Source organism: Acartia tonsa, chromosome 10 (genome assembly GCF_053477335.1).
Source record: "Acartia tonsa isolate MP-2025a chromosome 10, ASM5347733v1, whole genome shotgun sequence".
Lineage (NCBI taxonomy): Eukaryota > Metazoa > Arthropoda > Copepoda > Calanoida > Acartiidae > Acartia > Acartia tonsa.
In genome coordinates this window covers 37,783,738-37,797,669 of record NC_137269.1, presented here as the reverse complement: position 1 = coordinate 37,797,669, position 13,932 = coordinate 37,783,738, and the positions used below count along the sequence as shown (strand labels likewise).

Here is a 13,932-nt window from a genome sequence, read left to right as displayed (position 1 = left end):
TGATTCATTAAGTTTAGTGTTCAAACGTTTCAACCACTAATTTTAATCTACAGAGGGGGTAATTTTGTGTATCATCATTCGGGATGTACATCAATTTATCGGCCATTGTCTTTTCCCTTTAGATCCCTGGTTTTTTTTTATTGCTGCACTATTTATAAAGACAAATGCTCTTGTTTTTTACTCTCGCTAAAAGCTCCATTAGAAAAATAATCGCAAAAAATCCCAAATTACCAACCCCCGCCATCCCCATTCTAAAATTCCACGAAAAAATATGAGCAAAAAAGGGTTAAGTGATATGTGGTTAGAAAGTAGAAGAAAAAAACAAGGATGACAACATCCATAAAAGCGATGCTCTGAAACGATAGGCCAAACAAATATTAACACTTGTAGAGTGTCAGAACTGAATAAGCAAAATACAAATATATGACTTGATTACAGAGATGATTTGCTTATTACATTATACCTTGATGTAATAGGAATCTTTATTCCAAAAATCAGATGAATAGGATAATTATAAAATATAAAAATGGTTAAAGGCCAACTTGTTTTAAATGGACGTACGGACTTTCTGGTAACAATTATAAAGTTGCTACGCTTCTCAAATCGTACCTAACTGTTATAGATATCATCATGCAAAGTTTTAAATCGATAGGACAATTCTAACATGTTTAAATTAACGAAAAGAGCCAGCCATTACGGACAAACGGACAAGTCGACCCTAATTATAAAAAGCTTCGCTTTTAAAAATGTTCTCCTTAAACCAGTTACCAGCCTTCAAATTATCCCTTGCATTGCAAAGACAAAATTCAGATGTAGAGAAAAAAAATGCTAGGCTGCTTGACCAAAAAGGTGCGCTGCGCTTTTTTTCTCCGACACACACACATACGCATATTCAGATATGACTATCTTTATATCTTGCACTTTTACGGCTTGTCATTGGTTCTAATGGGCCGCCAAAAAAGCATCACACACACACACACACACGCGCACACAAACACACCCAAGAACGTACAGTTTCCTCTATAAATACACATGTTGGTTTTCACATTTTCTAGCTTATAGAAGAAGTGGAAAAATAGTAAAATCTGGACCGTTATGTTGGTTGTGTCGTGTCGGGGGGTATCGACCCGGGTTTTGGTCTACAAGTGCCGGTTTAAAGCCACCATATAGCTTAACAGGTGTTTCATCATTTCTGCATAACTTCATATTTAATCGCAAAGTTTTAAAAAACTTAACAGAATAAGATAAATTTGTTTTAAAAATTGGAATGAAATAAAGTCAAAAGTTTGTTTTTGATATTATTATATTTCGCGATTATTTAAATATGAAACATTTAGCGGAACTGATGGCACATTCTTTCCACTTTTTACTTATTAGTCTGCTCTTCCCCCCATTTCCCCCTGTCACCCCCTTCTCTTTTGCTTCCCCCCTTGTCACCCCTTTCCTCCTACATGTTGACTACCAGACTTTAATTTCTCGGTGTGGCATCATTGCAGCAAAAAAAATATGTGAGTTTTTTGTTCCGATGATACTTTATTGGTTTAATTGTCCGCATATTTTTTATATACAGTAGTATTTTTTTATGTCTATAGATAAGGATCTAGACAACCACTGAACCGATATGGTTCTCCTTTATACTGAAGCTTTTCATATGCCCAGGAAAGGTTTTTAACTATTTTTTGAGAGGGAATATCCACTCTCTTAATATAAATCGCACATACGGAGAACCCTATGCATTTTCTATATTGCTACTTCATAACACTTTACTGTCCGAGAATCAAAAAAAAACATTTCGGGTCATGAAAAGTAGCTTTTTATTATTATTTTATGTAAGGTTAGGTAAATGTTAATGTTAATGGTTGCCCCGCAGGGTTAGTTCTCTCTGCAGGGGCTAGAAATAGGAGAAAAAATGACGAAACCCGCTAATTTGTTTTCTTTCAATGATGCAGCATTGTTATTAAGACAAAAATGTAAAAAAAGCTAAACCATATGAACACCGAAATAAGCCAACCATCCCTCCCTCTCTCTATATTTCCCCAACCATACTTCCCCTTACTTCCTTTACATCTATCCCCTTCCCCTTTTTTCATACTCCTTGGTCAGTGCGTTTCAGTGTTTATGGAAAACTGTCCAAACTTTAAATAGCAAAATCAAAAAGAATAATGTATACAAAAAATGTTGCTCTGCCCCTAGAGTCCTTTGTCAACAATATAATTATTTATCGCATCGTATATAGACAGCTTTCCGGGGATATTAGAATAAGAAATTATAAGATTAAAACCAGTTTTGTTAGCTCCCAGAGGTTGAAGGCCCGGTCCTACAAAACTGTTATTAATTTTATGATTTTTATTTTAACATGCGTGGAAAATTACATTTGATTCGTTGTTATACATGAGTTTTCTGTATGACTGACAATCGGTTTTAATCGGTTTCGAAGCCATACTGGAAAGTTTTTTCTTGCTGTTCTGTACGAGCACCGTGCGTTTCAACGCACATGAGACATGAAAGGAAGGGGGGGGGGGGGGGTTGGCAGAGCCACAAATTTTCTCAAGTGCTCTGTGAACCAAAACCTCCAGCTGAAGACCTGCAGTATAGTTGTAGTGTAAGTGAAAATATGTCAGCAACGTCATACAAACGACAGTGATATTTAACATACAACCATGATCTTAGAATAGTTATAATTATATTTATTATAAAAAAAAATATTATAAATAGTGCAATAAAAAAATATATAACAACCAGAAGTGATATGATTTGTTAACCAAGTTTTTACAAAAAAAATAACTGAAGAAATTAAGAATCTCTCTGTTTCGCTTACTTTGAAGAAAATGATGCTTGCTACACAACAAAATACAAGGAATCAACATTTAAACATAAATTTTAAAAATAGCCTTAAACCATACCCATAATTTTTAATAAAATATAGCTGAAAAACATCCCAGGGCCGTTAAGAAGATTCACTGTAAAGGATGACCATCTCGGTTTGGCGGTTAGTTAGATCTTTCGCTACAGACAAAAAACTTACTACGTTTTTTAATAGGATATAACTAAAATAAAAAAAAATAAGAAAAGATTAAATATGACTTTAAGCAACTGTTACTTATAATTTGCTCTGAAAATTTTTTTTGGATAATGAAACAAAATTAGTAAAATTGTAAAGATATAAAACTTAATGATACTTTTCCTCTTTAAATATATTATAGGCAAAGGAAAGCAGTGTTCATGGCTTGAAGACCAGGTGAGTTATACTTCCCCCCATAAATCCCCCCCCCCCCCCTAAAGGCATTATTTTTGTTACCAACCGATCACTGATAACTATTATAGATTGTGGAAGGGTTATTATTGTTATTGTAAAATATGTATGTACTATGTATTATGTAAAGGTTATTCACACTAGTCCCCAAAGTTTTATAATAACGTTTTCTCATTTGTTAGCTTAACAACTTTGGGAATTTTGGTTGAATTTAAGTGTCCAAACATTGAACTACTAATTGTTATCTACAGAAGGGGTAATTTTGTGTAATATCATTGATGGTGTGCATCAATTTATCGGCCATTGTCTTATCCCTTTAGAATGCCTGTTGTTCATTGCAGTTTATGGGGTTAGATTATAATTTGGAACCCCGTTAGGTTATAAAATAAAACATAATATGTTATAACTTATTTTTGAACCATAGTTATTTTACATTTAAATCGATAAGTAATCAAACTTTGAAAACATGAATTTATTTATTTTTAGATATTTTACAAAAAAAAATAAAAGTTACGTTTAAAATAAAAGATATGTCATTTATTTTTGAAATATTATAAATTGAAATTAAATTAAATTCATTTTTGTTGGTAGCTTTAAAATTAACATCTTTATTAAGAGACTTTAACGCTGCCTACAAAACATCGTTTTTAAAACAAAGCTTTTCAATAATTAGGGCCAGTCCGTCCGACCGTCCGTACACACGTCCGTCCGTTCGTAATAGTAAGCTCTATTGTTAATTTACACAGGTTAGAATTGTCCTATCGATGTCAAACTTTGCATGATTATTCCTATAACAGTTGGGTACGACTTAGCTCTCTATAATTGTTACCAGAAAGTTCGTACGGCAATTTAAAAGAATCATAATTTAAAAAAATAGTTTGAAAGATTGTCCTTTTAGTGTTTGAACAATTAAAGCGTTAACGATATGGTATGCCCTTTAATTTTATACTACTTACATTATTAATCAAATTTTAAGAAAAAAACAGTTTAAATTTTGTTATTAAGCTTTTTCTTTACAAAAATACCTTATTAATTATTCTAATTTGCTTCAAATAGTAAAAACATACAAATTCAAACGTAGAATTAACGAAAAACTACTTAACGTTAAGAAAATTTATATTTTTTTTCTTTAAAATGGAGATAGAATTTTGAGTTCAGTTATTAAGCTTTCTCTATTCAACCCTTAATTAGTAATTTACCAAGGATCTAAGGGGATAAGGCAATGATGGATAAATTAATGTATATCTCCAATGATGATATATATAATTATACCTTCTGTAAACAATAGAGTAAAACACTAGAGGGAGAAAGGGTTGAATAACTGTATCTCCCCATCGCAAACTTTCTATTGGGTCATTGAAAATCAACCAATGGTGTCGCTTATATTAAGACAGACAAGTAGCAGAAAATAATTTAGAAGCAGACCAAAGAGGTCTTTGAAAAAGAAAGGGAGGTAGTTGTCTGTAAATACATCTATCTGTTCTGTAAACACTAAACTAAATGAAGCAACCAATCAAAAATTCAAGTACCCAAATTTGTTAAGCCAACAAATAAGAAGACCTTATTACAAAACTTTGGGGACTTGTGTAATAAACAGCAACAAGGCTAGGTCACTAGGAGGTAAATAAATATTCTATTTATTGAAAAAAATATCCTAAATATTGTTTTACATATCACTATTTTTTACCCATTTTTCTTCTATTGACCTATCTTTTAACCCCTAAAAAACATTCCTACTCCCGTTATTTTTGAACCCCTCCCCCCCACCTATCCTTCTATTATGAAATTTATGTAAATTAGGCTAATTGCAATAATTTTTGCAACTTTACTACCATCCACTATAGATATAGGTCTAGGCTTCCAGTCAGGGAGGGGACATTTGATTTGTTTATTACACTAGTCCCCAAAGTTTTTAAATCTTTGTTATTCGTTGGCTCAACAACTTTAGGGACTTTAATTGAATTTTGTTTGGTTGATTCAATAAGTTGAGTGTCCAAACGTTTCAGCCAAATTGTAATATACATATAGGATTATGTTGAGTATAATCATTGAGGATGTACATCAATTTATCGCCCATTGTCTTATCCCTTTAGATCTCTGCTAGGCTTCACAATGGCTTCAAATTTTTGCTGTGCAAAAATTTTAATATTCAAATAGTAGCTATTCTAAATTAGTGATTAAACAAAAAAAATAAGTTAAAAAAAACATTAAATGTTCTAGCTTTAAAATATGATAAGAATTAATTTGTAAAACCTATTTATGAAATAATCAAATAATTTTTAGAAATTTTTTGGCCCTTTTAAATCATTGTATTTTTACTAAAGAAGCAGACCTTATTATGAAAGTTTACAGCAAAATTTAAAAAAAGAAAGAATAATTTAATCTAGGAAATTGGCAGGCTCTGTCTAACCACATATGTTAATATCTGGGTGGTTTGCTCACGAAAAGAGTAAAATGATAGCTATTAATCGCATCGTATTATAGACAGCTTTCCACGGATATTAAAATGAAATGTTAGTCTCCCCCCCCCCACCAACTTGGAGTCCTCTAGGGGCATAGACGCTAGTATTTTTTTAATGCAGGAAAAAACAAAAATATTTTATTGATAATGATTAATACTGTATTATTCACAAAAAAAACCATTTTATTCATCATTCATTATAATATATAAATTTCAGCGATAAAGACACACGGCATCTGCTAAGAAAAATCGTCCAATTAGTTTATTATAAAAATAAAAAGAACATTAATTTGTAAAACTAAACAAAATTATGCATTAATTTGTTGCATACTTTTATTTTAGGATTTGATTATCGAGATGCATTACATATAATATTGTACATTGTTGTCATAGGAATTTAAAATTTCAAAATTTCAAAAATCAGATAAATAGGAAAATTTTATCATACAAAATTTTGGTTTAAAAAAATCGACATGTTTTAAATAGACAAACGGATTTTTTGGTAACTAATTAATTGTTATAGGAATCATCATGCAAAGTTTAGAATCGATATGACAATTCTAACATGTCTTCACTTTTAAAAATTTGAGGCAAGTTACTTTATAAATTAGTTATTGTAGTACCTACAATATTTTACAAAAATTAAAGACAAATTATTTATTTTTCTGCCTTCCTATCCTCTAAATGCCTGTTAATAATCTGTTAGGAAATTTGTTTAACCGTGAGATTTTCCTGCAAAATTTTCTTAAAATTATGTATTGATCATTTTTATACCAGGGAGGGAGGAGGGGACATTGGGCTGTTTATTGCACTAGTCCCCAAAGTTTTTATAGTAACGTTATTCTGTTCGTTGGTTTGAAAACTTTGGGGACTTTATTGAATTTTGATTGGTTGGTTCATTTAGATGAGTGTCCAAACGTTTTCAATTGTAATCTACATTAAGGGTAATTTTGTGTGTCATCTATTGTACATCTATTTATCGGTCATTGTCTTATCCCTTTAGATCCCTGATTTTTATACAGCTTCTTGCTTTGTTCATGGTCATTACCTTAGTCAATATTTACGGCACGAGAAAGTCCATTGGTTTTTATCAAAAGTACAAAAAATTTTTTTTTATACTTTATATGTATTTATAGGTTTTAATATTAAACAATTCTGGCAACTATAAATGTGTCATATCATCGATTTTACATTATAATACTAGTATATTCAAAATAGATGTAGAATATACGTGGATATTATGACAGGAGAAGAATTGTCGTTAATTTAGCTTGCTAACATGGAGCTCATTTATTGGTCAGCTTCTCCGTCCAGTTGGAGTTAAGGGGATTGGGTAAAGGGGGAGGGAGGGGACATTAGGATGTTCATAACTGGTCCCCAAAGTTTTTTTTCATTCGATGGCTTAACAACTTTGGGAACTTTTGTGGAATTTAAGTTGTTTGGTTCATAAGTTGAGTGTCCAACCGTTTCGACTGCTAATTATAATCTACAGGAGGGGCAATTTTGTGTACCATAATTGGGGTAAATTGATATAATAACAACACAAATGGTTTTTAGGAATGAAAGTTTTGCCATATTTAATAAAAAATATGCAAAAATTAAAATTTGCACATTTTTGGCAAAATTTTAAAATATAACACATTGCCGAAATTTCTTCCTTTATCATGATAAGAAATTTGAAATTTTCCATCTGACTAAACCCTTTAAGCTATATTATTATTATACATTACTTCAGGGATCTAAAGGGATAAGACAATGGCTGATAAACTGATCCCCACATACCCAATGATAACACACAAATTTATCCCTTCTGTAGATTATAATTAGTGGTTGAAACGTTCAGACACACAACTTAATTAACAAACAAATTAAGATTGAATAAAAGTCCCCAACGTTATTAAGTCAATGAAGAAGAAAATCTTATTATAAAACTTTGGGGACTAGTGCTATGTCCCAATGTCCCCTTCGTCCCTGAAATTACACACATAAACTGTTTTTCTCCACAAATCCTTTTCATACGTTTAAAAGGATAATTAGACTATTTTAAAGTAGAAATGGATATGCAGACTTTCTAAAAAAAAAGTTTATTTACAATTTAGATTTTGAAATAAATGTACATCATGAAAAAAAAAGATTCTCTGGCTAAAATAAGACCTCAAAAACATCTTTTTTTAGTTTAAGTGTTTATTATAATTATAATTTTTAAGTTTCAAAATTTGTAATATTTTAAGAGGTTAATATACAAACCCAAGTAATTTTATAGCTTTTACTTATACCTACATTCCTGCAGCAAACCTTAGGGTGGAAAATATATTTTTACAACTTTAAAAGTACCCCTCATAACTATTTTCGTGCATACATATCATAAAACAAGGATGACAACATCCATAAAAGCGAAGCACTGAAACGGTAGGACAAACGGACATTAACACTTGTATAGTATCTGAACTGAAAAATCGGAACATAAATGTATAAATGTCGAATCAAAATTGTAGGTAAATTTGTTGAAAAACTGCTTTAAAAAAAGGATAATGTTTATGGACATACTTACATTTTTGGACTTGATTATAGAGTTGCTTCGCTAATAATATTGTTCTTGGTTGTCCCAGGAATCAATATACCAAAAATCAGATCAAACGGATAATTAAAACACTTGAAAATTTGTTGTTAAAAAAGTAGAAAAATCAACATGTTTAAAATGGACGTACGGACATTCTGGTAATGATTATAGAGTTGCTACGCTTTCTAAATCGTACCCAACTACTACAAGAATCATCATGCAAAGTTTGAAATCGATAGGACAATTCTAACATGCCTAAATTAACGAATAAAAGCTATCTATCTCAGACGGACGGACGTACGGACGGACGGACGGACCTACCCTAATTATAGAAAAGCTTCGCTTTTAAAAAGAATCTGCTTCGGTTGTTTTTGGGGTTTTGTTTTGTTTTAAAAGTTAAGGGTGTTTTGCCACTATTGCTTCCTGTATGTGTGCTAATAGTTATTTCTTTCATCGTATTATAAACGGCTTTCCGCGGATATAGAATGTACAATTATAAGATTAAAACCATTTTTTTAGCGCCGAGGTGCCGAAGGAACGGGCTAAAAAAACTGGTTTTAATCTTATGATTGTACATTTTTATATTCGTAGAAAGCTGGATATAATACGATGCTAGACATAGCTTTTTCGTATGGATGAGAACCGGTTCATATCCACCGGATTCGAATGAATACGAGAAATTCAATTAATTTTTTTCTCAATAGAAAATTAACTTAATGATCTTTAAGAGTATATCTGCCTAAAAAAATACATTAACTAAAGATAAAATTAGAAAAGTTAGAGCAAATTAGTTCAAATACTATGTAATAGTTATTTATCGCATATTATTATAGACAGCTCTCCGCGGATATTAATATGAAAAATTATAAGATTAAAACCAGTTTTGTTAGACCCGAAGGCCCGGGCTAACAAAACAGGTGGTAATTATTTTATGATTTTTATTTTAATATTCGTTGAAAATTGTCTGTAATACATGATATTTTAGTATGGCTAAGAACCGGTTCTAATCCTGTTGATTTTAAGCGGTTCGAAGCCATATTTGAAAACAATATTTTCTGAAGTTTATGACTAAAATCATTAGATTCAGGAAGGATGAGTAAATGGAAGTTAAATTATTGCAAAAAATCTGAATTAATAAAGAAAAGACATCTTTAAAAATGATGAAAAAAAATTGTTTTCATCAAATGTAAAAACATTAAAATTATTGTAAAATTTGAATGGACAAAAAAATGTTTTGTTTGTGTTTCAAATGATTTTATGACTTAAAAAATGACCAAATATTTGTTAATCATAATCGAAGTTTTTGTGTTTCAGCAAAAACTATGTATTTGATCAAGAGGGTTTAAACCAGAGAGAAGGGACAATGGGATGTTTATTACACTAGTCCCCAAAGTCCTATAACAACGTTTTCCTATTCGTTTTTCTATTCTCAACGGACTTTAGGGAATTTTGATTGGTTGGTTCATTAATTTGAGTTTTCAAACGTTTCAACCACTAATTTTAATCTATAGAAGGGATAATTTTGTGTATCATCATTGGGAATGTACATCAATTAATTGACAATTGTCTTATCTCTTACGATAGTCGTTTTATTATTATAAAATTAAAACATCCCTCTGCCAACAAATTTCTATAGAATTTTTTTTACAAGATTTTAAAACAATTTTACAAATGGATTAAGTGACCTTAAAATAGTTTTAACTTTTAACAACATCGTAAAAAAAGCTTTTTCTTTTTGAGAATTACATTAGAATGGCCAATTAATCATTGTAAATATTGCAGAATAGTTATTATCATGAATCGAAAGGGATTAGACAATTGTCGTTAAATGATGATATACATAATTACCCCCACAATCAACTACCACTCAACTAAATGAATCGATGTTGTTAAGCCAACGAAAGAAATATTTAGGGAATAAAAAAAATAAAAAAATATATTAGAAATAAAAATAAAAAACATCTTCCAGTAGTGCTTCAAAACCGACCAATATCCGCTGGATTAGAACCGACTCTCAGCCATACTAAACATTTATGTATAGCATTGTATTACAGACAATTTTCGACAAATATTGAAATGAAAATGATAAAATTCATACCAGTTTTGTTACTCAGACCTTTGGCCCCTCAGGGCTAACAAAACTGGTTTAATCCTATAATTTTCATTTTGATATCCACGGAAAGCTGTCATACATATTTATTAAGCCTCAAAAATAACATGGCTTGCTGGTGTATACAATTGTATACATGTGAACAAGCGCGTAAGCCCAGAAGCCGCTGCTAGCATCTATCTTTCATTTAACAAAGTACATGTCATTTTTTACACACACCAACTCAAATTTTTCCAACACGTCACGACCAACCAGGGATCTAAAGGGATAAGACAATTGCCAATAAGTTGAATTACAACCCCAATGATGATAATCAAAAGTATCCCCTCTGTAGATTAAAATTAGTGGTTGAAACAATTGGACACTCCACTTAATGAACCAAACAATCAAAGTTCAATGAAAGTCCCCAAGAATGTAATGAACAGCCTGGGATGGGGTACTAACCCTACGGGGCTAGTACCTTAAATAACCTAAACTAAACCTAACCTAACAAACAAACGAGAAACTAAAGTAAATGATTTTACTAAAAATATAAAAAAGTGTACAGTGCAGTATATCAAAGCCTTAAAGCAATTTAATATTTCCTTTCAGATTAATTATATAGTAAATTGTTATTGCTCTAATGGATGTCCACAATGTTCAAATTATTTTCTTCACTTTTCCAATAATAATTTAATTTGGAAGGAGAAGTTTTTAGATAAAAACAATAGTAGTTGAGTTGTATAACTGAATAAATTTGAAATGGATTTCTTGTAATTTTCTAATATGGCGTCGAAACCGATTAATATCCGCTTGATTAAAGCCGGTTCTCAGCCATACTGAAAAATCATGCATAGCAATATCCAAGAACAATCTTTTACGATTATTAAAATAAAAATCATAAAGTTTATACCAGTTTTGTTAGCCCGGGCCTTAAACGGGTTTAAATCTTTTAATTTTTCATTTCAATATCCGTGGAAAGCTGTCCATAATACGAGGCGATGAATAAGTATTTAAATTGTTAATATTAAATCTTTGAAAGCTCCTACTAGTCACTGATTGAAGTGCGTACTCTTTATAATAACGTGCTTGTCTTATAAGTGATCGAGATTTTCTTCAGTGATCACTTAAAGCGACAAATTGCTTAACAATATCCCATATATGTATCGTGAGTAGGTAGCTACTCCCTTTTCTCCTACTTAATCTCGCCTTTAAACTAATATTGCTTCGTGAGATTTGGTTCCAAATGGTTTAGTAGACTAATAATTATTTATCGCATCGTATTATAGACAGCTTTTCGCGGATATTAAAATGTAAAATTATATGTTAAGGCACGAACAACAAAACTTTTGATATTATGATTTTTTATGTGAATATTCGTAGAAAACGGGGTATTACGATATGGTTTTAATACAGAAGATATTATTCGGTTTCGAAGCCATACTGAAAAGTATAAATCTAATAAATAAAGTGGTCTAAATCAAATTCAAAGGCTTTTAAAAATTGCTTTGGAATCAATAGAAAAATATTTTTTTTAGGGCAGGTCTTTTGAAAAATGAAACTAAGTGCTTATTTTACTGTACAATCACGCACTCACCCTAAAAATATCCATTGTTGATTAGTTCTAAAAGATCCTAATCCTATTTTTAAATCGTTACTTAAAATTTAACAGAGCTGGATCTTTAAATCATTTCAATGGTGCGCTAAATCAACCCGCGCAGAATTTCAGATAATCACAGCGTCCCATTTCGTAAAATGCGCCGCTGTGATTGGCTGAAATATGCGCGGTGTGATTTAGCGCACCATTGAAATGATTTAAAGATCCAGCTCTGATTATTTCTTTTTTTATATGTTACTTTACACAAGATTTATTTCCCAAATTGTTTAAATAATATGCATTTGACTATTAGACTAGTCCCCAAAGTTTTATAAAATCATTTTCTTATTTGTTGACTTAACAAATTTTTGAGACTTTTATTGAATTTTGATGGTTGGTTCATTAGGTTAAATGTTCAAATGTTTCAACCACTAATTGTAATCTTTAGAGGGGATAGTTTTGTACATCATCATTGAAGATGAACATCAATTCATTGGCCATTGTCTTATCCCCTTAGATCCCAGCGAATTAGTAGTTTCTTTGGTAGCCATATCCCCACTTGCTTTTATATATTTTAAAATATTTATTACCTAATTTATTTCAACTGAATTTTTTGCCTATTTTAATTGCTTTTCTATTTGTAATTTTAAGGTGCGTATATAAAGTTAGTAATAAATAACATTCGATATATAATTAGTTGGATGTTGCACCATATTTTCATTTTCTTTAATAAAGTTATAATCCAAGCTGGCTAAAACAACGATACCCTTCAACTTTGTCTCTTCCCCTACTTCTAAACTAACTGACCAATAAATAAGGTGCATATTAGCAACTTAAATTGACGACAAATTTTCCTTGTCAATATATCCACGAATTCTATATCTATTTAAGTAACAGAGACTTTAATTTTGATTTCTTTAGTTGATATCTTTTGATTCTGTAATATAGCTCCCCCCCCCCCCTCCGGCTATATTTTAAATAGCGCAGCTACTCTGTAGCTAAGACACATCTGTATGTCCTTCAGACCCAATAACAAGACTGTCCACTATTCTAAACTTGTCTAAAGCTTTTAAACATTAATGACTCTATTTAAAAAATTTTATCAGTGGATTTTTAAATGACGTATAACTGTCCTACCAATGGTCAATTAAAATGTATACTGGCCTGCCATTGGTAATTTAGTCTGTGTATTGGCCTACCATTGGTCATTTTTCATAGGCACTATAAACAGCTTCTTTTAATCATGAATGCTGCGCTATAAATAAACCTTGTTGTCTTTATTAGATACAATTTGACTGACCTTCCCATTTTCCTTTCAGAGAAGCTTTAATACATACCTCCCCCCCCCCCCCCCCTTCCTAACAGTATTCAATTAAACCAAACTGCCGCAAGAGCCAGGAGGGAGGGGACAATGAGATGTTTATTACACTAGTCCCCAAAGTTTTATGATAATGTTTTCTTATTCGTTGGCTTAACAACTTAAGAATTTTTATTGGTTTATTCATTTAGTTGAGTGTCCAAACGTTTGTAATTTACAGAAGTGGTAATTTTTGTATCATCATCGGTGATGTACATCAATTTTTCGGCCATTGTCTTATCCCTATAGATTCCTGGCTTCAAAGGCCTTGATTGTCAATTTTATGGTTATTGTTATTACAGACTATTAGCAAGTGAACTCGAAATAAATTTTAAATTTTTTTTCTTATTTTATACAATTTTAAAATTTAGCTGATCAAAATAACACTAAAAATAAAAGAGAAATTTTGGACCTCCATGAAAATTTTTTTTTTAGTTCTATCGAAATGTAATTTAATTCCAAATATTACTAATTTTAACAATGATTTTTACAGTATGGCTTCGAAAACGATTAAAACCTGCTGGATTAGAACCGGCTCTCAGTCATACTATAAAATCATGCATAGCATCGTATTACAGACAATTTTCCACGAATATTTTTTAAGAAATCTTAAAA

At 31.0% G+C, this 13,932-nt stretch overlaps 2 protein-coding genes across 2 annotated transcripts in view; both read left to right on the top strand.

The window, feature by feature from the left end:
• Positions 1–13,932, top strand: part of LOC145330586 (uncharacterized) — a 377,605-nt gene that overhangs the window by 114,830 nt on the left and 248,843 nt on the right. The gene's annotated exons all lie outside the window — the stretch shown is intronic.
• The window catches only part of LOC145330797 (uncharacterized), an 80,979-nt gene continuing 69,643 nt past the window's right edge, over positions 2,597–13,932 (top strand). Inside the window, exon 1 of the mRNA XM_080175463.1 lies at positions 2,597–2,858. Coding sequence (XP_080031589.1) covers positions 2,829–2,858 — 30 coding nt within the window. The 5' untranslated portion in view covers positions 2,597–2,828. The remainder of the gene's footprint in view (positions 2,859–13,932) is intronic.